The sequence below is a fragment of the Astyanax mexicanus genome, chromosome 20, assembly GCF_023375975.1.
Source record: "Astyanax mexicanus isolate ESR-SI-001 chromosome 20, AstMex3_surface, whole genome shotgun sequence".
NCBI classification, from domain to species: domain Eukaryota; kingdom Metazoa; phylum Chordata; class Actinopteri; order Characiformes; family Acestrorhamphidae; genus Astyanax; species Astyanax mexicanus.
This window is the reverse complement of record NC_064427.1, coordinates 21,684,323-21,709,536: the sequence shown is the minus strand read 5'-3', so window position 1 is coordinate 21,709,536 and position 25,214 is coordinate 21,684,323. Positions and strand designations below refer to the sequence as shown.

Here is a 25,214-nt window from a genome sequence, read left to right as displayed (position 1 = left end):
ACACAGGTAGAATCCAGTACAGCAAGCCAGGACAATCTGTGTAGGTACAGGTGAGTTCCAGATCAGGTAGTCTCTCTGTGCATATAGGATCCATTACACATTGCTCCAGCACACGGTTCCAGTGCAGCTAGGCTCTCAGTGCAGGTAGGTTCCAGCACAGGTAGACTCTCTACACTGGTAGGTTTCAGTACAGGTAAATTTAATCTAGGTGGACTGTCTACACAAGTAGGTTTCAGTACAGGTAGACTCTACACAGGTATGTTCCTGTACAAATAGACTATCTACACAGGTAGGTTCCTGTTCAGGAAAACTAGCTACACAGTTAGGTTTCAGTACAGGTAGGATTAATCCAGGTGGACAGTCTACACAGGTAGGTTTTAGTAGAGGTGGACTGTCAACACAGGTATGTTTTAGTACAGGTGGACTGTCAACACGGGTAGGTTCCTGTACTGGTAGGTTTAATCCAGGCGGACTATCTACACAGGTAGGTTCCTGTACAGGTAATAATATATTAATATATTTAATCTAGGTAGATTTTCTACACAGGTAGGTAACAGTACAGGTAGACTCTCGGCACATGTAGACCTTTCAGTCCTATAAAGCCGACACAGATTGTTTGCTCAGCTCAGTACCCAACATACTGGCTTTATTTACATGCAGGCAGTAATCCTCTAACAATCCGACTAATGGGTCAATCACAATAAAAAACCCATGATCAAAAGCAGGTAATCCGATTGGGCTCAGTGATATTTCAATCCGATCAGGAGGAGTGGCGTACGGCGCTAGTAGTCTGATGAAAACAAGTGTAATCACCATTTAAATGTCTAATCCAATCACTTACACCGTCAGATTATTTACTGGTGTCCTGGGCATGCATGTGGACATCATTACTTACAAGACTATGCCTTACTCTGCCTTACTCCTTCCTATGCCTTATATTTATTTGGATTACAGATGGATATTGTTGACAAATGACAAAAGTCATTTAAAATATGGGTGGCTTTAAACTCCCTAAGACTTGCCCCAAACACCAATGAATCCATAATTCCTGTTATTTAAATATTTAGATGTATTTTGTCCTCTTCATTTACGCAGATTACGTCAATTGTCGTAAAGGATTGTCTTGCGATATATCGAGTATCACAGTATCCTGCATCGTGTGAAATTCCCTCCCCTAGTAAATGGCAAAATAAATACAAAATTGCTTTCTCAAATATTGTGATCTCATGATATGAAGAATACATTTTTTGGCTTTAAAATTTTAAATCTCATTAAAAATCACTTCTGCGGTGATTACAGATCAGAGGATGCCACTAGTTCAGCAATGATTAGTAAAACAATAATGCCGTAGTTGGCGACCTTACTGGTTTCCTGGCTCCCTTTAGCAGTATTAATGCCACCCTGACCCACTGGGCAGCGGTGGAGGGAAGCCGGCGTGTTGTGATGAGGTGGGAGTCCTCGGCAGCTGAGCAGCGGATCTTTGATTGGCTCTTTTTCAAAAGGTCAGAGAGTCAGCGGCGTGCTGGGCGCTCGCCCACGCGCCCGCCTGCCTTTGATTCCCCAGCGGAGGCCACAGGAAACCCCCCTCTCTACGCCAACAGGTGCGGGGATATAAATGGTCCCATCCTTGGCTCCCCTGGGCCGCACGGCTGTTGCTGGGGGGTGGCGGGTGCTCGCGTGGCACTGCCCCTCTGACTGTTCAGCCGAGACCAGATACTGTTTAGTTCTGCAAAAGTTATAATATTTATAATACCAGACAAATGTTAGGAAACACCTTCTACACACATTCAATGTTTGTTTGTTTTTTCCTTACATTGTAAATGAATGCTGAAGTAGTTCAGACTTATAAACGCATGGAATCATGCAGTAACTTGAGTGTTCAACCAAAATACTCTACTTTCTGAGTCTCGTAACTCGTAATGAACTTATCCTGTGCAGCAGAGGGAACTTTTGCTCTTCCTTTCCAGGGGCGGTCCTGATGAGATCCAGTTTCATCATAAGGTTTCAAATTGACTGACCTTCATTTCTTCTTTGCTTTTTTTTTTTTTTACTTAGCTGAGTAGTTCTTGCCATAATATGGATTAGAACATTACTAAAATAGAGCAAGAAATTCAGGTAATTAACTTCTAACGAGTTCAGCACAGCTGTTTACTGAAAGCCGTATTTAATAAAGCTGATTGAGAAAATGTGCAAAGCTGTCACGTAAGCAAGAGGTGCTACAAAAAAATATTGGGATATTTCTACTTCTTACACCAAGTGTACATCAACAAAAATATGTTTATGGAATTTCTTATATCTAGAAAATGGGTGCGTCACAAACCCATAATCATGCTACATAATACAGGAATAAGTGTCGTCCCCCCTCCCCCCCCCCACTGTCAGTTGAGTGTGATTTACTTTTACTCCACTGCTGTTAATACAAATCATGCTTCACTTTGAGCTTCACTTCACGCACAGCTGTACACATGCATTTCTGGACAAGCTAAGAGATACAGAAGCGGTGTCTGAAGTGGTCTGAGCATGTGAACTGAAGCTGTAGAGTAATGTTACTCCATTTTCACTAATATGGCAGGTTGGTTCTTAAGAGAGAAACTAAGCAGCTCCACCAAAGTTACATCAACTAGATACATTAGCTCTGTAGCTCTAGTGTTAAACATATATTTTTGCTGATTTACCTTTTTAATATTTTTTTTTTCTTTCGGCCAACTTTGTTTTAAGTCTGACTCACGGAAACCGCTGAGCTGTGGTTTGTGGATTTTTAGTTTTAACCTACTTTTCTTTTTGCAGAGACCACGTGTGGTTTGGTGCAGTGCAGATTGTTCCTTTATCCCAGTTTAGTCTGACACAGAACCAGCCCTAGACCCCACAGTGTACACAATAATTAAACAATAAATCGGTATACATTTTATGAATATACACTCATTTGTTGCTGGAATGACATTGTATCTAATCGTGATGAATTTTCTTATCACATCGCACACTGACCCATCTGTACATTTCATTACAGAGAGAGTAAAATATCCTGATTCATTTGATGATTTGAAACAAAAAATTGAACAATCGCTGTCTCCGTGGCAAAATATGATAAATACTGTGTATCCTGAATTGTTTTAAATATATTTCTTTAAATGTGATTACATTTTTTATTTTTACAATTCATATTGATATTGGAAATGTATTGCATCTACTAAAAGTAAAAAATTTATTCTGATTTAGATTTTTGCCATATTGTCCAGCCCTAAATTCGTCAGTCATTGTTTTATTACAAACAGGGGACAAGTCACCTGTACACAGTTCAATTGTGTTTTTTATACTTTAGTGTAAAATTATTTATTATAATTATAAAACATTATACAGTGTAAACAATTATTTTAGGGCATGTCTTTCTGTCTGCTGAGGTGGAACATCATGACAATAGCATAATGTAAATCTGTCAATTATATTTTAGAGTGCAAAAATGACGATACAGGGTTTATAGTGGTTTAATTCTAATAAATTATGTTTATTGTGCACACTATGTATTGCTTATGTAACAAAGCAATGTTCTATTAATCATGATATATTTAATTATATGATTAAAACCTTAACAAAACTTGATATTGTGACACCAAAACCTTTTTTGTTTCTTTTCTTTTTTTGTTTTAACCATGAACCTCTAGTTGTAATACAGTAAGGCTTGCAATAATCAGTGTTCTGAAAGGTCTGGTGTAAATGTGGTAATATTTTATCTCCTGTTTCTCTGTGTTTACCCCGCAGTATGTGGAGATGTGCACGGACAGTTCTTTGACCTGATGAAACTCTTTGAGGTCGGGGGTTCACCCAACAGCACGCGCTATCTCTTCCTGGGGGATTATGTAGACCGAGGATACTTCAGTATTGAGGTGAGTGTCTGCAGGAAATAACCTGCTCTTCTCTTTTACTGATCTGTACAGATGAACTGTAGTCTGCAGAAATATATTGGACATAAGCTATAATGTATTAATGCAGAGTTTGGTAAATCAGGTCAGTCGTATGTCCGTGTTTTACTTGATAAATTTATGTCGGAGTTCAGCATTGTTGAGCCTTTCATTCGCCAGGTTCATTGCTGACTCTATCCCTTGTATTTTATTGCCATGGGCTGATATTGTAGTCTGAAGAGTGGCAGTAGACCAACAGATTTTGGCAAGAAGCTCTGTTCCTCGCAAATTGCTGTTTGCATTCCTTTTAACAGTGTAGGAGTAAGCTCAGCGCTAGCTGGGGCAGTGCTAGCATCCTCTATTCGTGAGCATTGTGCTTTTTGTTTAGGCATAGTTCCTCAATAAGTGTTAATTTGCAGTACATTATTTATTTTTATTTTTTTTCTTTTATTTATGAATGGCCAAATTTTGTGCAACTCATTTTGCATACATCTCCACATGGCTATTTCTCTATACTGGAAATTCTTACTTGATGCATTTATCTGCCTTTAATTAATTCACTGTTAATACGTGGTGGAGTGCAAACACACCAGACAGTTCTGAAAAACTATAAGCTTTAGAGGACAGTCAGCTTTGATTTAGGCATTTCAGAATGTCTACAGCTCCCTTTGAAGTGCGTAACTTGTTGAAGTTGGGCAATCTGTATTGCTGTATTTACAGTCACAGGTCAACCTGTATCTCACAGCCGGCCAAACGTCTACTTTTAAGCCTTCTGCCTGCATCGTTTAAAAAGCAACAGTGCATGTAGCTGTATCCACACCAATTATGGTGGTGGTCTGGAAGTGAGGTGTGTTCTGGTAAATTTCTTGCGTATTACTACTCATTTAAACTCTGACCTCTATCTGGTTAACATAGACGTGCTAAACAAAATAACATTTCTGTTATCGTAAATAAGCTGCTGGAGCTTCTTCAAAGCGTAAATGAACAGGTCAGTTTCCTCTGCTGAGAAGTGTTGGACACGTCCAGGTAGCTGCGCTGTTAAAATAGCAATCCGCCAAAGTCAGAGCTCACCTGACTCTTAATGGGAATTAAAGGCAAGGGACACACTGATGCGCAAAATGAACACACCCATTATTCATTAAGAGAATTAGTCCATTTTGCACGTTTTGAGACGTGCAAGGTGTACTTTTCTCGTTGTTGCAATAGCAAAGACACACCGACACACCCTAAATCAGACTGCACAGTGCATGGCCATAAGCTGTTTTAGAATGGTGATTTTGGTTTTAGTGTTTAGTGTGTTCACTGTTCATCGAAAGCAATGCATGCTGGGAGTGGAGTTCAGGTGGTGGGATGAAATGTCACAGTTGAAAGCGAAGGTGTGCGGGTGGACACGCCACTCCATCACACCATCAAACACAGAGAGCGATAGAGAGAGAGAGAGAGAGTGCGCATGATAGTGTGTGTGTGTTTGTGTGTGTGTGTGTGTGAGAAAAGGCCACTCGGATGCTTTGGCTCTCTCTGGACATCACAGACGTTCTGTGTGAACAAAGGAGAGAACTTCAGTCACATCCACACCTCCTGCTATCTCCCCCACACCATGACCCGCCACCATCAAACACATGGCATCGGTCCACACACTCGGGATTAGCCAGACTCACCGCAAATTACACAACAATACAGCAATATGTGCCGCTAATCCCTGTCAGCCACACACACACAACCTGAAAACATATACTGAAATCCAACCACACAATAAATGATTATAAATTTAGGCTAATGTTGGAAATATTTATTGCGCTAGACATACAGAACTAGAGTGTAGTGCATGTGTAACGCTGCAACATGCCAGACGTCTTAGCATGTAGAAGAGAATTGTAGAGGTTCCTAATGTTCCTCCTGTGATAATCCATCTAATCACTCCAATAAGAGTCTTACCTTTATGCTCTCTAGCAAGCTGAAGGTGTTTTAGTCAGTTATCCTCACTGATGAGTTTTTTTTTAAGGCTAAACAGCTGTTGATCCCCAATCCTTTAAGGTTTCCTTCATTGTGTGTGTGGAAAAGCTCTTACTTTCACTATTAAACACATCCCTGAGTTGTAGTGCTTTTTTTCTGCCATTTGTAGATTTCACAAAATATTTATGTGGTCGTCGATTACCATCATTCAACAATTTCTTTTTTGACCACATTCCTTCCTGGAAGATGATGTTCTCTCACTGTCCTTTCACTGTTTAAAAATGCATTGGACAGTTTTTTTTTTTTTTTATCTGATTTTAGTAGTTTCAGCTACAATTTCCTTAGATGTTTTATTTGCATTAATTATTTGCAATATTTTGACCCTTCTGAAACAGATAAATGTATTTTCCACTGCTACAGCATGTACCTTTCCACATGGTTGTTTTAACAAATGAGAAGCTACTTTCTGCATCAGTTAAGGTTAATTAATTTGTTGCCAGGTGAAACATAATCACCCATATGGTAATTATCCAATGCGGTAAATCCTATATTTTTTTTTTGGCCAGGCGGTGTATATTAATAATGCTCTAAATGTAGATATTGTGATATACACTGAGGAGGTGGAGCTGCAGTATTTTATTAGGGACAATAAAATATATAAAATAAAAATATATATATGTAATATTAATTACACTCTAAATGTAGATACTGTGATGTAGTAGACTGGCGAATGCTGTTGTCTCAGTGTATCGGTGTAGCTGCAGTGCTGTGGACTGTTGGTGTATTTAAACCCACCCCACTTCCTGTAGCGTTAAACACCGCCAGTATCTGCTCAGCCGCTCAGTGGTGGAGTGATTGGCGGCAGCGATTGACTGCAGTTAAAGCTGAATCCTGGGTAATCTGATTAATCTGATTAGGTGATGTAATCTTTAAAGCCAGGCAGGAGTTTAATGAGATTGGGTTAATGAGCTGGAGGTGCTGTGAGAGCAGAGGAGGGTTTAGATCAGTGCTGTCCTTATCCAGGTATCCAGGATTTCTGTGTTTTTAACCTTTTACCCTCCTTGTTTCTACACACACCGTCAGTTTTTAATATTTATTTTATTAACTGAGTTTATGATGTTGGATTTAGCTACACAAAAACATAAAACAATAAAAAAGTTTGTGTCAGTTTTAAAGGATATTCTAGTAAACACAGGCCTGAAGTGTTTTTGCAGTTCCTCGCTGTTCTTATCAGCTGTTCTTGGCTCTAAAGTGTTTACTGTACTGTAGTGCATTATGATATGTTAAAGTGTGTATGTGTGTTTTCAGTGTGTGCTGTACCTGTGGACCCTGAAGATAAACCACCCCACCACCCTTTTCCTTCTGAGAGGCAACCATGAATGCCGGCACCTAACGGAGTACTTCACCTTCAAACAGGAGTGTAAGCACTGACCTGCCTCTGTCTGTGTGTCTGTCTGGTTAGGCATGGAACAGTTAAAGAAAACTTAACATGCACTATGTAATGATATTACGGTTGATTTAATTTTTTAATTTTTCCTGGTGCATTTTATCTTTGAGATAAAACAAGATTGCGCATTAATACTGTTCACATCCATATCGGAATTACATTATATCAACCAAAATTTAGAAATATTTTGTGATGTACATTTGGTCATATTGTTCAGCCCTACAACCTTATTAAAATTGCAGCACTGCCACCTAGTGGTCATTGTTTAAACACAACTCTAAATGAACCACTTCTGACACCAATCTTTATATTTAAGCCAGTCATTAAAACTATATAGTGTGTTTTTGAAGAAAATGATCGCGATACGATTTTGATACTTTCAATTATCATTTCAGGCTGAGGTGCTTATGTTGACTTTATGGTCATGAAGAGACCATGAGACGTTTCTCTAGGAAAAGGCAAAGGACATTTTTTATCAATTCTATGCTATAGCCTACACCTCTTTGCTTCCATCTAGTGCTTTGGAGGTCTAACTGCAACTGAGTTACACAATGGACATAGGACAGCAGTTTTCAGACTTATTTTCTCTAAAGGCCCCCTTGTGGATGGTTTGATTATAATTATAAACTCAGAACCTGTTAAATACTTTCTGTGGCCTTTTTTAATGCACAATTGTGCCCTCAGTTTGAGAACCACTGGGTATAGCAAACTTGCACAGAATACACTGTATACTCTACACTGATAAATCAGCCTTAATTATATTCTTGTTAGTTTACAAGTCACAAAAATTGAGAGGACAAGCACTTTTATACGGAACCAGTAAATAATAGTCATTGTTTATTATAAAAAAAGGCTTAAAAAAGAAATAAAACGGTGAATTTTAAGATTGCGTCGACCGTGGAATCAGGGAATTCGTTCATATTGTTCCTTTTCTTTCTGCACACACCTGTTACCATGGTGAGAGAGATGTGTATGGGGGGTGTGTGTGGAGTGTGTAATAACCCATTACTGTCTGTCAGCAGGTGCCAAGCCCAGCATTCTTCTGTTAGATTTACAGCCACCATCAACATCAACACCACACCAGCGTAGACTGATGGCTGCAGCGCGCACACACACACACACACACACACACACACACACACACACACACACACACACACACACCCACCCTGCATGCCTCAGGTCAGCCGTTCAGCAGCTGGTCAGGCTGTGGTGTGGTGATGGACGGTGGGGCTGCTGCTTTTAGGACGCCAGTAATGAATCAGCCGGCAGTTCTGAGTGACGCCGGTGTAAACGTCTCTAACCTGGAATTACAACCGTCTCAGCCAACTGAGGAGTATTTAAAGACCGGTCCGAAGCTAAAACATGAATAAAATTGTTAATAGCTGATTATTAACAATCATCACCAAGCGATTTACACCAAACCCAGTCGGGTTGGGTCAGGACGGGATTTCCAACCACTTTCCTTGGGTTCTGTTGGATCGGGCTTAAGAAAATGGTATTTTTAAAGTATTTATTTAAAGCTATGGTGTGATAATCACAATATAGCAAAGTAACAAACCACACTGGGATCTTGTCATGTTGCCCAAGTTGGAACGTTTAATTTATTGTTAAAATGTTAAATTAGAAGCTCTGCACATCCATCATTCACTGGGCACTCCAAGAAGGTGTGCAGGCAGCCACCAGGCAAAATAATAGAATATTTTGGAGTCAGAAATCAGGAAATACAGGCATCTACTGATCAGAATTGTAGTTTTAAAGGTCAGTTTTAAAGCTTTACTATATAAAAAAGTGCTAAAATCTAAACTCTAGTACAGACCTTTCAACATGTGCGCATTTTGCGTAACGGGCACACATTCGATCTCCTGAGATCTGCGTTTAAGCGGAGCACTTTCAGCCAATCGGCGCGCTTGATTTTCACCCAATCGTCCCACCTCGCCTCTCCTGGCCTAGCTTTGCGCTTCAGTCAGAGATCTGATTAATAATGGGAATAATGAATTTAAATTTATGCTGTTTATTGCACTGTTTATCACATGGCCAGTTAGCACGGACGCTAATTCAGCATGCTACCTATAAAGCAATTGTCTCCCTCCCAAGCATACTGTAAAATACTAGAATTACAGAAACAAATTGTGTTTTTAATGATGAATATTGTGGTGATTAATACAATTAATAAGTGGAAAAAGTGATTGGCAAAATTAAATTAGATTTTTATTAGTGATGTCAATCTAACCATGATTGATATTTATATTTATATGCCCATTATTAGAAAAAAACGGAAATAAAAATCCAGGAAGCCACTTGGCGTTCACATTCATATGCACTCTCACTTAATGTTTAATTTGTTTGTCTCAAGTAAATGAAAACAAATCCCTAAATATAATTATTTCTTTAATACGTTTAGTAAACTGTTGTTTCCCTGTACTAGCGTGGGCTAGTACAATGTCAGACTTTTACAAACACATTTTAGAATAATGTAAAATGTTGTTTATCTTCATTGTCAAATTCACATGATTTTTATTGAGATTGTATTGGCCAATTAGTAAGTTCTGCTGTTTGGGGGCCAATACAGTATACTGAAGGTTTGCAGGTCTGTGTGTAATATATGTAATATATATTAATGCAGGTTATTATATAAATCAGTGAAATTCCCCTGTAAAGGCTGGGCTGCACTGGGTGGTCTGAGAGCTGATATGATAAGGATGTGGGCTGTGGTGTGTGTTTGGCCTTGACAGAAGCTCAGCCTGACACACCGGACTGTGTGTGCGTGTGTGCGTGTTAATCAGCTCCTCGCTGGCCGCAGTTTGTTCTAATTAGCTGCATGTCCAGTAAAACATCACCTAACAAGGCCTGCCTGCTCCTGTGGAAAGTTGGCAGCCTGATGCTCCTCGGCACGGCTGTGATCCGTCAAACAGACAGAACCACGCTAGACAGAGTGTGTGTGTATACGTGGTGCTGGACGATATTACCAAAATTTACATCACAATATTCGATACAGTATAATTTCAATATTATATTGAAAACAGTATACATCACACACTGCCACCGCCAGCTCACAGTAGTTAAGCTGAATTCAGTGAACTGACGGCAGTTCTCTGTAATGAACATCCGTCAGTAACAGAGGCTGTAAATATTTTATATCTGTTACAACTTTTTATACATTTGGTGTAGCTTTATTCACCTAAATAATGTAAAGAATTTAAAGGAAGCCCATTGGTCACACATGGCAGAGGTTTTCATCAAAACATGGGGTAATCAAATATGTCCTAAAGCACAAATGTCTTGCTCTATAATAGTAACACACATCAAACCTACTTAAATGTACATATTAGACCACATTTTAATCAAAAGTTTACTTATTAAAGTCCAAATAAAATAGATTGGTCTAAATAAAAATAAATTTAATTGTTCTTGGTAAACAAGTATGAGTATAGTATACAAGCTGGCTGGAGGACTTTTATTAATAAGTTCAAATAAGCAGATTTACCTGAATTCAAGCAGAGTTAATCACTTTATTTTATTTTTTTGTTTTATAACAGAGCAATGTGTTTGTGCTGGCTAGAAATGCTAATTCCAGTAGTTTTTTGATCTAGTTTGATTTGGTTATTATCCTCATAACACAGGGATGTAGCTGTCGGTGATGCTGAGTGTTTTGCGATCTAAAATAATACCTGTTTTCTTAATTCATTTTGATGTATTAATGTCAAAATATTGAAATGTAGTTACCGGTTTAATGCAGCTCGCATTCTGTGTGATATTAAAAGAACCAGAACAATATATTTGTGTGCGTTTGTATCACAGGTAATATTACGCGTTCAGAGCGTGTGTGTATGTGTGTATAGAGCGATATGTATGTGCATATGTATATATGTTTGTGTATTTAGATTGTGTGTGCATATAGACATATTTTCATATGTATTAGTATATTTGTGTGTGTTTGTATCCCAGGTAAGATCAAGTATTCGGAGTGTGTGTATGACGCGTGTATGGAGGCGTTTGACTGCCTGCCGCTGGCAGCGCTGCTGAATCAGCAGTTTCTGTGTGTGCACGGCGGCCTCTCACCTGAAATCAGCTGCCTCGACGACATCCGAAAGGTAAGTGTGTGTGTGGTGAGATTTTATGTGCTTATAATGTAATGATGAACTATAAAGCTAGAGAATAAAACTATAATTTAAAAAAGTAAAAACCACTTTTATAGTTCAATGCCTTGTATGTTTGTGCAAATTGCAAGTATAAAACTTTATTAAATGCCTTGAAATCACTATTGCAGAACTTTTAAAACCTACCCTGTATAGAACTGAAAGAAGAATTTGAACGTGTGTGTGCGCTCTGCAGTTAGACCGGTTTAAGGAGCCGCCAGCGTTCGGGCCGATGTGTGACCTGCTGTGGTCGGACCCGGGGGAAGATTACGGCAGTGAAAAAACACAGGAGCATTTCTGTCACAACAGCGTCAGGGGCTGCTCCTACTTCTACAGGTAACATTCACACCTCTTCCAGTCTGTCCTACACCTGCCTGATCAAAAATAATCACTGTATCTGGCCATTACATTCAATATTCCGTTCCTCTCCTGCCCCTAACTCCTCCTAACTGAATCGCTGTTTTTTATAAAATATTTTGAATTTATGGTCATTCTTATTATTTCCTCTCTCCCTCAGTTATCCTGCAGTGTGTGATTTCCTAATGAACAATAATTTGTTGTCAATAATTCGAGCACATGAAGCCCAGGACGCAGGGTGAGTGGCACATACTTACTCCATTACCTCACATTATAAAATATATATTTTGCGTTTAGCTGTGTGATTGTGTTTCTGAATGAGTTTATCCATTGCACTGGTCTTTAATGGGGTCTAACTCGTGGTCTTTATAATTGTTTAATGTGGTCTTTGTCATGGTCTTTAATGTGGTCCATTAAACCCTAGCTTTGTTTAATGTCGTCTTTGTTGTGGCCTTTGTTTTTAGCATTGTTTAATCTGGTCTTCGTCATGGTCTTTACTATTGTCTTTAGCATTTGTTTAATCCTGTCTTTATCTTCGTCTTTATTGTGGTCTTTATCGTGGTCCTTATTGTGTTTTTTATCATTGTTTAATTTGGCCTTTATTGTGGTATTTACTGTTGTCTTTAGCATTCTTTTACCGTGGTCTTTGTCATGGTCTTTAGCATTGATTAATCCTGTCATTATCATGGTCTTTATCATGATATTTATTGTGTTCTTTATAGTTGTTTTAATGTGGTCTGCATTGTGATCTTTATCATTGTTTAATGTGGTCTTTATCATTTGTTTAATTTGGTCTCTCTGCTGTGTTCAGGTATCGAATGTACAGGAAAAGCCAGACGACAGGGTTCCCCTCCTTAATCACAATCTTCTCAGCACCAAACTACTTAGACGTTTATAACAATAAAGGTGAGTGTGCTGTGGAGGTGCTGCTGAGGTCATTAATCCAGTATTGATCTGTTGGGTCTGTGAACTGATGGAGTGAATCCCTGTGTTCTGGTTCTGTCTGCAGCTGCTGTGTTGAAATATGAGAACAATGTGATGAATATCCGGCAGTTTAACTGCTCTCCTCACCCGTACTGGCTGCCCAACTTCATGGACGTGTTCACGTGGTCTCTGCCATTCGTCGGGGAGAAAGGTACAGATCCTGTTTCCACACTACAATCTTCTCTGGACCATAAAATAATTGTTGATATGTAAAATGTGTTTATTGATATGTCTGTGTGTGTTCAGTGACGGAGATGCTGGTGAACGTGTTGAACATCTGCTCTGATGATGAGCTTATGTCAGAAGGAGACGACACCTGTGAGGGTAAGACTCGCCTGCCTCCAATCACTCACACACTGTCCGACCTCTGGAGCAGAACCTGAAGCTCTGAGAGCTCGGTCTGAACTCGGGCAGATTAAACAAAAACTCTGCATTAAAAACGAGAGATTGTTCCTGCCTCGCTATCACTCCATCTGTTTAAAACTAGAGATTATAGTTTGAGGAAGTGTCTCAAGAGCTGAGCAGCTCACAGGACGTATTTTTAAACCGTGGTCCAGCAGAGGGAGGGAGGTTGAAGCTTTTAATAGGAGTGCAGATTGTCATTGTTCAGCTGTTGTGAAATAAAATTTTAAGATGCGAGTTTTAAAGCAGTTGAACAATAATTACAGTAAAGTATTGTACAGCCGTGCCACGATACAGTACACACTTTCTATACACGTCAATATGATCAGTACATTAACCTCTTAAATATGGCTCCATCAGCAGCTGGAGTCTGAGTGAGAGTACAGTAGGTCATGCTGCTTTTCTATAAGCAGTCAGAATCTTGAGCTAAATTTCTAATTTGAATTTTTTCAGATCCTCAGAGAGTTATTTGAGGTCCCATATTGAACTTCCAGTGGCCAGTATGAGAGAGTGTGAGAGCGATAACACCAAATTTAACACACCTGCTCCTTGTTCTCCTTGTAAGACAGATAGATAGATACTTTATTGAGCCCAGAGGGAAATTCTACACATCCATTAGCAGAAATACATGTTACATAGAAGTTACAAAACAACTAACAAGTCACATGACTTCGGGAAGGGAAAATGACTGATTGGGCCCAATTTTAATTTGTCCAGTTTCATCTTTGGCTGTACTTTTGTTGCCAGCTGTTTGACATTAAAGGCTGTGAGTTGAGTTATTTTAAGGGGCATTACATTTACACTGTTATACTGTAGCTGTACACTGACTGCACTGTGTCAAAGTGTCATATCTTCAGTGTTGTCCCATGACAAGATAAAAAAAAAAAAAAAAATATTTACAAAATGGGTGGGAGTATAGTCAATAAAAGACTATGCTAACACAATACTGGTTCCCATGACTCTCTTTGGCATAAACTCTGGTTAGTTTTCAGATGCAGTTTATTAAAGTAGTCTTGTTTGTTTGTTGTTTAGATATGTACTTGTTTCAGTATTCGTTCAGTGAAACTGTACACCTGGTACACTCTGTCCCTAATTCAGTCCGGCAGTGCATTTCTAATGAAATCATTCAGGCCCCGCCCCCTCCCCGAGCCCGAGGAACTGTCATACAGGAATACGGTGGCCCAGTTTCCTGCGACTGATGCCCGTTTGATTTGTCCTTCTTTTTCAGTGGTGCATAATTATATCTTGGCCTGACACATTTCCTCTGTGTGTCTCTGGGCCCTGAGAGTGTTAGAAATGGGGGTTATCGATCCCTTCAGGGAGAGGCTGATCTAACGCTGCGTTTGATCCACCGTCCCGCTGCTTAACTGTCTGATTACGGACCGCTAACAATGACATTACAGAGCTGATGTCTTCACTTTGAATGCAGTCAATTTATCTATTGGGTTTGGCTAAAGAGTGCCTTTAAATCATTGAAAAATTGCAAAATATGCTCTTATTTTTAACATACAATCGTATTAATTAAGTGATCATTTCAGAGATATTGTTGTCTTTGTTACTGTGTTTTTCTTTTAAAAATTCTCTTTATCGTAACATGTTTATATTTTAACCATAGAAATTATATATTTTTTAGTTTAAATGTTGTTGTGACCGTTACTATTAGTATGGGTTGCACCACATGATGTTTCACCACTTGTCAATGTTTTGTGAAAGTTAAAATGAATACATATACACCATATTGCGTTCACCCATTTAAATCATTGAACTCGGGTGTTCCGGTCACTTCATATTTAAAAACGTTTGTGAAAGAAAACAGAAAACTAACTTTGTCTTTCTCTGTGTGTCTGTGTGTGTGAGACAGGTGGTGCTCCAGCTGTACGTAAGGAAGTGATCAGAAATAAGATCCGTGCGATTGGCAAGATGGCCCGAGTTTTCTCTGTACTGAGGTGAACACTCTTACACACACACACTCGCATACTTCACACAGTGACGCCTTGAGGAAGCTTGTTTTCATACACTCTCAAATACAGTTTCTCATACATTCTCTCTCTCGCTCACACACACACACACACACACACACACATACACACTGTTCCATATGCAGATAGTTTTGCCTGCCAAACATGCGTACAGTACTCTGTATGTGGGTCAGCACTTCAGTAGTAGTAGTTTTGGTCGATTTAATATATTTCCGATGTTGATATGAACCATATAAAAGTGATGTCTTATTAAAAAACAGACATGTGCTTCTTCTGTGCTGCGCTGTTCATTTACATCAAAATGAACAGGTTTTACCCATTCAAAGAGCTCAGAATTGTAGTTAATACAAAAAAACAGTTTTTACATTTTATTTAATAAAACGTGAAAGTTTATGGGGTGGAAACTGCACAAGTTAGGTTAGATCCGTGCTGGAACTCGTGTAAACTCGACTCGTGTAAACTCCGAATTTTATCTGATCATCTGAACTGTAATCAGATCACACAGTGCATATAAACAGCCTCTGGCATGGTTGTGGTGTTTGAGATGTTAGCGTGTGTTGTGCTGGTATGAGTGGATTTAAGTTTTTAAACACTTCATTGTCACTGCGGCACTGAGAATAGTCCACCATCTGTGCACTATGGGCGGAGTCCTGTGAGAGGTGTCCTGTACCCACTGATGAAGGACTAGAGGTCCTACAAGGTGTTTCAGCTGTAGGTAGGAGTGTGTAATAGAGTGGAGGACAGTGAGAGATTAAACACAGTGTTTAAAAACTCCAGCAGCACTGCTGCTGCATCTGATCCACTCACTGTACCATCAGCACAACACAAAGTAACAACTCATACACCTCCACCATGCTAATCACTGCAGTGCTGAGAATGAGGGTCCACCATCCAAATAATAATAATATCTGATCTATGGTGTATTTTTTTATTTATCCTGTGTGGTTCTAAATATTGAAGAACAGGTGAAAGGAGGAGAACGTATACAGAGAAACAGAACAGAACTACAGTCTGTAATTATTAGGGGTGTCACGATTTCGATATTTCGAAATTATGTCATGGTCTCGATCCTCAAAGTCAAAAAGCGGATCGACGATCCCTCCCTCTAAGCTACACAAATGCCGCAGCACACTGAAACCGACGCTGCGCACATTGTGACTGCTCAAAGAGCCCTTTCTCCAGAGAATGTGGACATTCTCATCTTCTTAAAGAAAAACTTGAAAATATAAAAATAACAGTCGTTTTGTCTAGCCTCAAATAAGTTAATAGTTTATAAAGGAGCATCTTTCTCTCAGATAAAGTTAATAATATATCTTTGTTAAGGAAAAAAACTTTTCATTCTCAGGGACAGAGCTTTATTTTTCTTGTTTAACTGTTATAGTAGGTTAGAATTCAGTTTTTTAAGGCTCTAATTGCTCTATTATTTTGTACATGACAGTTCCTGTATTTTTTTATTTTTTTTATTTTGTTATGTTGCACATTGTTGTTTTAATAGTGCACACTGCTGCTACCCAAAACAAACACTAGATGGCATTACATATATCTTAATTAAATGATATAAATTTGACCATTAGTGCCTAATGTGGTGTATTACAGATCACTTTTATCACTTTACATCACTTTTATCAAGCCCACCCTTTGAAACAAAATATTGTAAATTTTATGAATCAAACCAATGACGGACCATAGACAAATCTAAACCTGGCATAGGCCTCTCTGCTGTAAAAAAAAAAAAAAAAGAGAATTGAATCGAATCGTGACCCTAAAATCGGAAATAAAATCGAATCGAGAATTTAGAGAATCGTGACACCCCTAGTAATTATTATACAACTACAGAATGAACTATATGATCAGTGCAGCTGAAAGAAACGGACAGTGTGATAAATCAATTTTCTGATGTATGACTGTGTATACAGTCATAGTACATACTGAATAATTCACAGAACATTGTGAATTATTTACAGGTGCTGAATAATTAATGGGGATTTCTGAATAATAAACCTTAAAAATAATGTTTAAATAATAAATGATTACAAATGGCTTTAGTTTGTTGACTGTTTGCATCTGCTGTGTGTGATTGATTGACTTGTGTTCTCTCATGCTCTCTGTCTCTCTCTTGCATTCTCTCTTTTGCGCTCACTCTACCTCTCTGGTTCTCTCTTTCTCTCTCTCTCTCTCTCTCTTTCTCTCTCTCTCAGGGAGGAGAATGAGAGTGTGCTGCAGTTGAAGGGTTTGACCCCCACTGGAACTCTGCCGTTAGGAGTGCTGTCTGGGGGCCGACAAACACTGCAGAGTGGTAAGAGTGTCTATACACATCTACACACGATCACACACACACACACACATACACACACACACACATACCCCTACATGCATGCACACCTACACACATCTACATACATACGCACACACTCAGACATACTCACACTCTGTTTTGCACTAGTCTGCCAGGCTTCATCCAATTGCTCCTGCCCTGCACCTCTCTCTCTACCTCTGTATCCCTCTCTAACACCCTGTCTATCTCCCTAACTCACTTTCTCTCTCCATCTCTGTCTCTCTCCCCATCTCTTTCCCTAACTCCCTCTCTATCTCCATGTCTCTCTATCTCCCCCTCTCCCTCCCTATCTCCCTCTATCTCCCTTACTCCCTCTCTATCTCCATGTCTCTCTATCTCCCTTTCTGTCTCTCTCTCACTCTCTCTCTACCTCTCTCTCTCTTTCTCTCTCCCTAACTCTCTGTCTCTGTCTCTCTCGCTCTATCTATCCCCTATCTATCTATATATGTATATATATATATATATACACATCTCAACTACATATTTAGGCCTGTCACGATAAATACATAAAACATCTGAATTCATTGCTCTTTAAAAGTAATGTGTCAAGGCTTTATCATGCTGCTTTGTTTTAATTACATTAGTGGCATAAAATGATAATTTTAAAAAACAATTTAATCATATATAGCAGTAATGTCTGGTACAATATAATATAATCTGCAATAAAGTTATGGTGATAGGCCTTCACTGTCCTGCTGCTGCTGAGCCTTCCCTCATGTCCTCTCTCACCTCTCCAGTCCATCTCACCCGTTAACACACCCACACACTCCTTCTCTGGAGAATCCAGCCCATAATATCAGGCTGAAGGGATTTTATAGATCAGTAACTCAGTTTGAGACTCGGCCGTTCAGAGCCGTGTGATCCTGATCCAGTTTGGAGTATAAAAATACACACTGATGGAGATTCAGCTGCTTCTGATTTTACTGAGTTTTATACAGTGATCTTATTTTTGGGCTAAAGTAAAAAAAAAATCTGGCTGTTTTGAAATGTTTAATTGTATGGGTTTTGTTTTATATTTCAATACATTTGTGTTTAGTGAAATTTTAAAGGAGTACACAGTTTTTCATCCTAATCTCTGTATTTTATAATCGGTTATAATTAGACTCGGTTGTTTTAGTCCGAATCTAAGTGTGATTACTGTTTTCACTCCTGTGCAAACCTACCAAAACAAGAGTACAAACTGCAGGGGTGTAAGAAAATATCAATACCATATTGTTGTAATTTGTTTCAGAAACACGTCATAGATATTTAGTGATTCCTTTAGATGTAGAGATTGGTGTCAGAAGTGTTTAATTTTGTGTTGTGTTTAAACCCGCCCACTAGAGGGCAGTGTTGTACTCTTTTGTTGGATCTCACTGTCCTGATTGGATATGAAAAACTTTTTTTACTCAGATCTAATAAAAATTATGGTGTGTTTTTATACTGACAGTTTTTTTTACACCAATGTGATTTAATCAATCGTAATATCACCTTGATTGTAGTATTGCAAGTTGTTTGCTGTGTTAGTTCGATTACTGGTAGTTGACTCCGCTGCAGAGGAGGGAGACTGAGATAAAGTTAAAAAAATAAATAAAAACTGTGTACTCCTAAATATTCGTATTACTTTTTTAAAATATTAAAATATGCTTTGATTCATTTCCTAAATCACCCAGTAATCAGCTGATCATGTGGTTATAACGTTCCCCCTGCTGTTCCCGGTTCTCCGGTCGTCAGCTCACTGGGGGCGGCCGGTGTGGCCGTGTGATGCGATGCAGTGCTGATGACCCAGTTTAGCGTGATGCTGTTAGCATGCCGCTGCTTCCTGTCCTCGGCCGCGCGGACGCATTCACCGGCCTCTCGCGTCCTGCCGCTCTCACACAGCTCACACTCACTCGCCTCTCACTAACACTCTGCAGCCTGCTTGCTAGCGACTCATGCTAGCATACTAATCATCTAATGCTAATTCTTTCCTAGCATCCTGCTGTTCTTCGTGCACTGACTGTAATTTCTAACATTTCTGCCCTGTATGCTCTCAGGTCTGGATTGTGAAACACATTCCTTGAAACTTTATTCACTTAAAACTTTATTTTTAATTTTATTTTACTTATTTATTTAGTTTTTTTTGCAACTGCAAACCCCATGGTGTAACAGCAAACTAATAGGCTCTCTTTTTGTTTGTTGGAGGGTGGGAATTTTTAACAAAATGCTAATGTTTTAGTCCCCAGCTAATGCATTACACCACCCAACGTAGCTAACATTCTGCTGGGTAAAATGTTGGTCACAATAATTATTCTATGAACTTATCTGTAGGCTGTATTGGGGAGGGGCCAAGCTGCCGTAGGCTGTATTGGGGAGGGGCCAAGCTGCCGTAGGCTGTATAGGGGAGGGGCCAAGCTGCCGTAGGCTGAACTGGGGAGGGGCCAAGCTGCCGTAGGCTGAACTGGGAAGGGGCCAAGCTGCCGTGGGCTGTATTGGGGAGGGGCCAGGCTGCTGTAGGCTGAACTGGGGCTGATCGAAATCATTTGTAGGCTCAATTGTGGTGGGTATGGCAAAAACTGCTATAGGCTCAATCGCAACATGCTTAACTGCTGTTGTCGGTGTTGGGCGGGGCTAGTAGGTGCTGTAGGCTGAAATGAGGTGGGCCTAATCTCCTGTAGACTGAATAGGTGTATTTGTGATTTTTTTTCTTTTTTTTTTCTTAAAATTAGACTCTTATTTTAACCATATTTAACAGTGTAATAGTTTCCTGTATTTATTTTCCCTTAAGACGTTTCAAGGCATGTGTTTTTTGGTCATTATATTGGTTGATTTGGGAGCACATAGCAATCTGATTGGCTGAGCTAACAGTGCATTGGGCTGTGCTGGACTGTGTGTGTGGGGGGAGGCTGTGCTGGGCGGGCTGTGCTGGGAGGACTGTGCTGGGAGGACTGGGTGAAGCGGGTTGTGGTGGTCGTTTGATTGCATTGATAACTTGACTCACTCTCTCTCCGTTCGTGTTGGGCATGCCACTGCTACTCACGCTTACTCAGCCACCGTAGAAGCAGCCGAGGCCCGAGGTACGCAACACGTGTGTGTGTGTGTGTGTGTGTCACTGTACTGCAGTGTGTCTTCTGTGTTACTGTAGTTCATGTGTAGTGTCCTTTCTGTCCTTCAGTTTAATTAGAATTATTAGATTTAGAATGTGCCCTATATGTGCTGCTGTAGCCCCTCCCACTCATTTAATGTGTGAGTTATTTTAACAGTACAGTCATTATGACCTTTACTTATTTTTATAGTTTTATTATATATTACAATGTGTCGTAGACTGTAAGGCAGTGCATATGATAAATACTGTACATTTTACATACTGTCTAGTTATACAGTATACATTTTTTCAGTATAAGTAAATATCTTTATGCGAGGCCGTTTTTGGGCAGCGCACTCTGCCGGGTTAGTGTGTGAGTTGAAGGCATTAGTGCGAGACCGCAGTGAGAGAGAGAAGTCTGTTTTTATCAGTCACTTCCTGTAAAAAAAAAAACGACAAAAAGGGAAACGACAGACTTCACACTCTAAGTTCAGTTAGTGCCTAGACGTACATTTAATACAGTGCATTTTATACAGTATATTATCTGAAGTTGTATATACATTTATACAGGCCATTTAATACAATGCAATATATGCAGTACATTACACCATTCATCATTTTAAACTACTTTTAAATGCTTTAGTTAATACACTACAATTATTCACAACATTACATACATTACATATTTAAACAGTTTATTTTTATACACTGTAGTTTATACACTAAATGTATACAGGCCATTTTTTAAAATACATAATCTAGCCTATTTTATACAATAAGTTTTTATGCTACGCTTTTACAGTACATTTAAATAATGCATTTTTGTGAGCAAGTTTTTTACCCTCTAGTTTAGCTGATTTGGACAGTAGTTCAGTAGTATAAACTCAGATAAAGTCAGTGTTGGAGCAGTGGGCTGTGTTGTGTGTCTGTGTGTCCAGGTTTGTCTGTGCTGTTGTTGAGTGCCGTCCTGCAGCAAAGCTTAACAAAAACATTGTCCAAATTATTATTAACGTATTAATTGATTTTAAAATTAATGGATCTGTTCAGGTTATGCCCACAAACTTGTTCTTGTGTAATGTGTGTTATAATTATATATTCACCATATTAGAAGATTGTATCTCCGCCTCCTCAGTTGATATCACAGTATGTATATTTAGAATGTTTTTAATGTATTTACCATAGTGAAACTGTAGCTCCGCTCACCTCAGTTTATATCACAGATCCTACATTTAGAGTTGTTAATATATTGACCTCAATTAATTAGACCATAGCTCCACCTCCTCAGTGTAAAATAACACAAAATTTATATTTAGAGTGTTATTAAAATATATTTAACCTAATAAGAGACTGTAGTTCTCTCCTCAGTATATATCACATGTACATTTAGAATATTATTAATGTATGATTTTACCCTAGACTGTAGCTCCGCCCACCTTAGTGTAAAATATCACAATACCTACATTTAGAGCATGTTGTTCTGGCTTTAATAGATATAAAGGAACATGTTTGTGTGCAGAACCTGGTCAGGATGTTTTTTTATTCTCCCATTCTTTGATTAACGATTTAGTGATTAATTGTAGTATATATTTGGGCTATATGTATAGGGCTGTGTGTTGCGTGTCAGTGGCTGCTAATCAGTCTTGTCTTTTCTTTCTGGTTAATTTTAATCATGCTAACTTGGCCTCCCTAATCAAGTAAGTAACATCTCTGTAACATTTCATGTTGATTAATAACTTTTTTTTTTTTTTTGGATTAAAGATGGTTGGGATGAGCCACAGTAAAGGGTCTGAGCGTTAGGTGGGAAGAGCGCCACAGTGTGGCTGTAAAAAGCCCTGCAGGCTAAGGGTGGGCGATATGTAAATGTGTCTTTGATATTGTGATACTTGCTACTGGAACACTGAGCTGCACTTTCCTGGATACGGAATAAAATACATTTATTGGGACACAATGAATTGCGGCTCCTAATGATAGCCATGTAAATAGTTTGTTGTAATAATTTAGCCAGTAACTATCTGTGTTTGTTGGGAATGGCCAGTAATAAAATGCAAGAAAAGCAGCTTTTTATTACTTTTTTTTTTTTTTGGGCCTGGACAAATATGGCCAAAATGCGTTAATTTCAATTCTTATTGCAGTATATTTCTGAAATCACTCAATTTTGCTATATTTGATATATTAATTTTGATATTAAAAGAAGCCACCCACCACAGATATAAGTACTTACAAAATTCTGAAAAATAAATTTGACAGTTTATGTAATAATGTTCCCTGTTATAAACATGATACTATTGCATTTGCATTAAATACAGTGTAGTGGATTTACAGTTTTCATTTTTCACTTTTTTCAATTTTTAACCGTGTGTTTTAAACTGTTGATCAGTACTCCTTGTTCTGTAACTAGAGTATAGGAGACTAATGTGTTTATTTGATGAAATGGACAAATAGCAGAATTTATTGCTGTTTAAAAAAAAAAAAAAAAAAAAATAGTCATTTGTGTTGTAAAAGTATCGTAGACTTGTATCATTATATTTTTGCTGTATCGCCCACCTTTAGTGCTAGCGTTAGCATAGCCGTTAGCCTTTAGCATATGCTAAAGCTAATCCTCTGCTTTTCTGCCTGTTTATCCAGCCATCCAAGGTTTCAACCCTCAGCACAAGATCCAGAGCTTCGAGGAGGCGCGCGGTCTGGACCGGATAAACGAGAGGATGCCGCCGCGCAAAGACGGGAAGCAGCCGGACGGGCTGGCCAACTCCATCAACGCCACCAACTCGCCCGACAAGAACGGCACCAACGCGCAGGCGTAATCCTCCCAGCGAGAGTTAACCAATCTCAAAAACCCCTTTATCATCACTCCTATTTCTCTCTCTATTACTATTCTCTCTCTGTATTCTCTCTGTCTTTCTCTCTCTCTCTCTGTAACTATCTCGCTCTCTCTCTCTCTATCTGTCTCTCTCTCTGTCTTTCTTATTCTCTCTCCCTCGTTTCCTCCTGTTAGTATTGGCGCTGCCCCTCGGCGGAAGCTCTTTTTGGGACCGTTTCAGGAGAGAACGGCACGGTTCTACCATGAAAAAAGGTGTAGTCAAATAAAAAAAAGGAAATAATTCATGGTTTTTATTTATTTATTGATATTGAAGAAATTAAACCTCTAACATTTCAAAGGCAAAGAAAAAAACGAAACACAACCGAATAAACGAATAAATACATGTTCAAGTGTTATACAAAGGATATATATGAATATAAATATTAATAAACACAGTATATGTAGACACTTATTCTAGCATTGGATTAACATCATCGCAGTTTTGGTAGAGATAAAAAAAAAACATTTTGTAAATTTTAGTTGAAAATTTTGAGAATTTTTGGCACCTTTTTATTTTTTGTGTTTTCATTTTGTTTTTTGTTGTTTTTTTTTTTTTTGGTTAGTTTTTTCATCCAGGAGTAGTAGTTCAGCTGAAATTCTGATTAATTCTGAATTAATATTGTGTGTGTGTGTGCGTGTGCGTAAGTGTGTGCGCGTGAGTGTGCATGCGCGCTTAGCAAGGCATCATTTCGCCTAAAGTACTTAAATCTTAAACACACAGTGCGTATGTTTGTAACACCTGAGACGAGTACAGTACGAACTCTCGGGTGATAATGAGATATTAAAAGTATACATATAAAAAAAAAAGAACACAAACAAAAGAGCTTTCGTTAATGAAATGCTTGTGTAAAAAAAAAAAAAAAAGAATCATAAAAAAAAGAGAAAATGTCTCTCCTCTCCGAAGCTAACGGGCTGTGAGAAGAGTGCGTTATTGATCGAGTGTTCGCTCATTGATCTGTACGTGTATATTTTACAGTGTTGCTGGACTTGAATGTTGGGGCTTCATGTTGGGGTTTATGTTCTTCTTCTTGTTTAATTTTCTTTCTTTACAATCTTTACGCATTTTTTTTTTTTAATTCTATGAATTCTCTGAATCCGACTTGGTCCCGGAAACGTTAGGCTCTGTAATAAAGATGATGTTTAGTGGAGTGGTGGCTGCCTGCCTGCTGTTTTTCTTTTCTTTTATTATTTTCTTTATTTACCTGTTTACCGTATATTTCTGTAATTCTTTGCTTTTTCAGCTATTTTTGTTTTGTTTTGAAAACCGAAGACAAATTGTTTGTAAGCAAAGTCCAGAGAGGTTTTTTTTTGTTTGGTTTGTTTATAATGAATTAGTATTTTATTTTATTTTATTTTTTTCTAATATATAAATTTACCCCCCTCTCCTTCTGTGTGTTGGTCAGTCCTGTAGTTTAGGTTTGTAGTTCAGGGTAAATAATTTTAAGAATAACACACTTATTCTAACTCCAAATCGCTCAGTGCTACTTCAGACAGCTAGCGTTCTTGCCTTACATTCATACACACGTCTCCAGTCTTCTCTCCTTCCTTTATATTTCTCATTTAGATTTTTTTCCCTAGTGCACCAGGGTTTATATTCTACTTCTATCAATATACAATTGTTTTTTGCAAAAACACACAGTATATACTGTACTTAGTTAAAACGACTTTTATATATAACTCATAGCTACATAGCTAATAATTATTACTGCCCAAAATCTCAATTTTTCACTATTTTTGGATACAAGTTTTTTGCAGGACAGTGACAAGACCTACACCTATAGACTTTTTTTATCGGTTGCTTGGTGCACTTGTTTTAATTTTA

The 25,214-nt window shown here is 38.6% G+C and overlaps 1 protein-coding gene across 3 annotated transcripts in view; it reads left to right on the top strand.

Moving 5' to 3' along the window:
* Positions 1-24,540, top strand: part of ppp3ccb (protein phosphatase 3, catalytic subunit, gamma isozyme, b) — a 43,017-nt gene extending 18,477 nt beyond the window's left edge. Inside the window, exons 3-14 of one of the 3 annotated variants that reach the window (XM_007254941.4) lie at positions 3,757-3,881; positions 7,158-7,269; positions 11,245-11,390; positions 11,632-11,771; positions 11,953-12,030; positions 12,604-12,698; positions 12,802-12,927; positions 13,023-13,100; positions 15,040-15,124; positions 17,356-17,453; positions 20,501-20,527; positions 23,170-24,540. In XM_007254941.4, the coding sequence (XP_007255003.1) occupies positions 3,757-3,881; positions 7,158-7,269; positions 11,245-11,390; positions 11,632-11,771; positions 11,953-12,030; positions 12,604-12,698; positions 12,802-12,927; positions 13,023-13,100; positions 15,040-15,124; positions 17,356-17,453; positions 20,501-20,527; positions 23,170-23,336 (1,277 nt within the window). In that variant the 3' untranslated portion in view covers positions 23,337-24,540. Of the gene's footprint in view, positions 1-3,756; positions 3,882-7,157; positions 7,270-11,244; positions 11,391-11,631; positions 11,772-11,952; positions 12,031-12,603; positions 12,699-12,801; positions 12,928-13,022; positions 13,101-15,039; positions 15,125-17,355; positions 17,454-20,500; positions 20,528-23,160 lie in introns of all 3 variants that reach the window. The other 2 variants (XM_007254940.4, XM_007254942.4) reach the window with 2 other exon arrangements.
* The last annotated feature ends 674 nt before the right edge of the window (positions 24,541-25,214 follow it).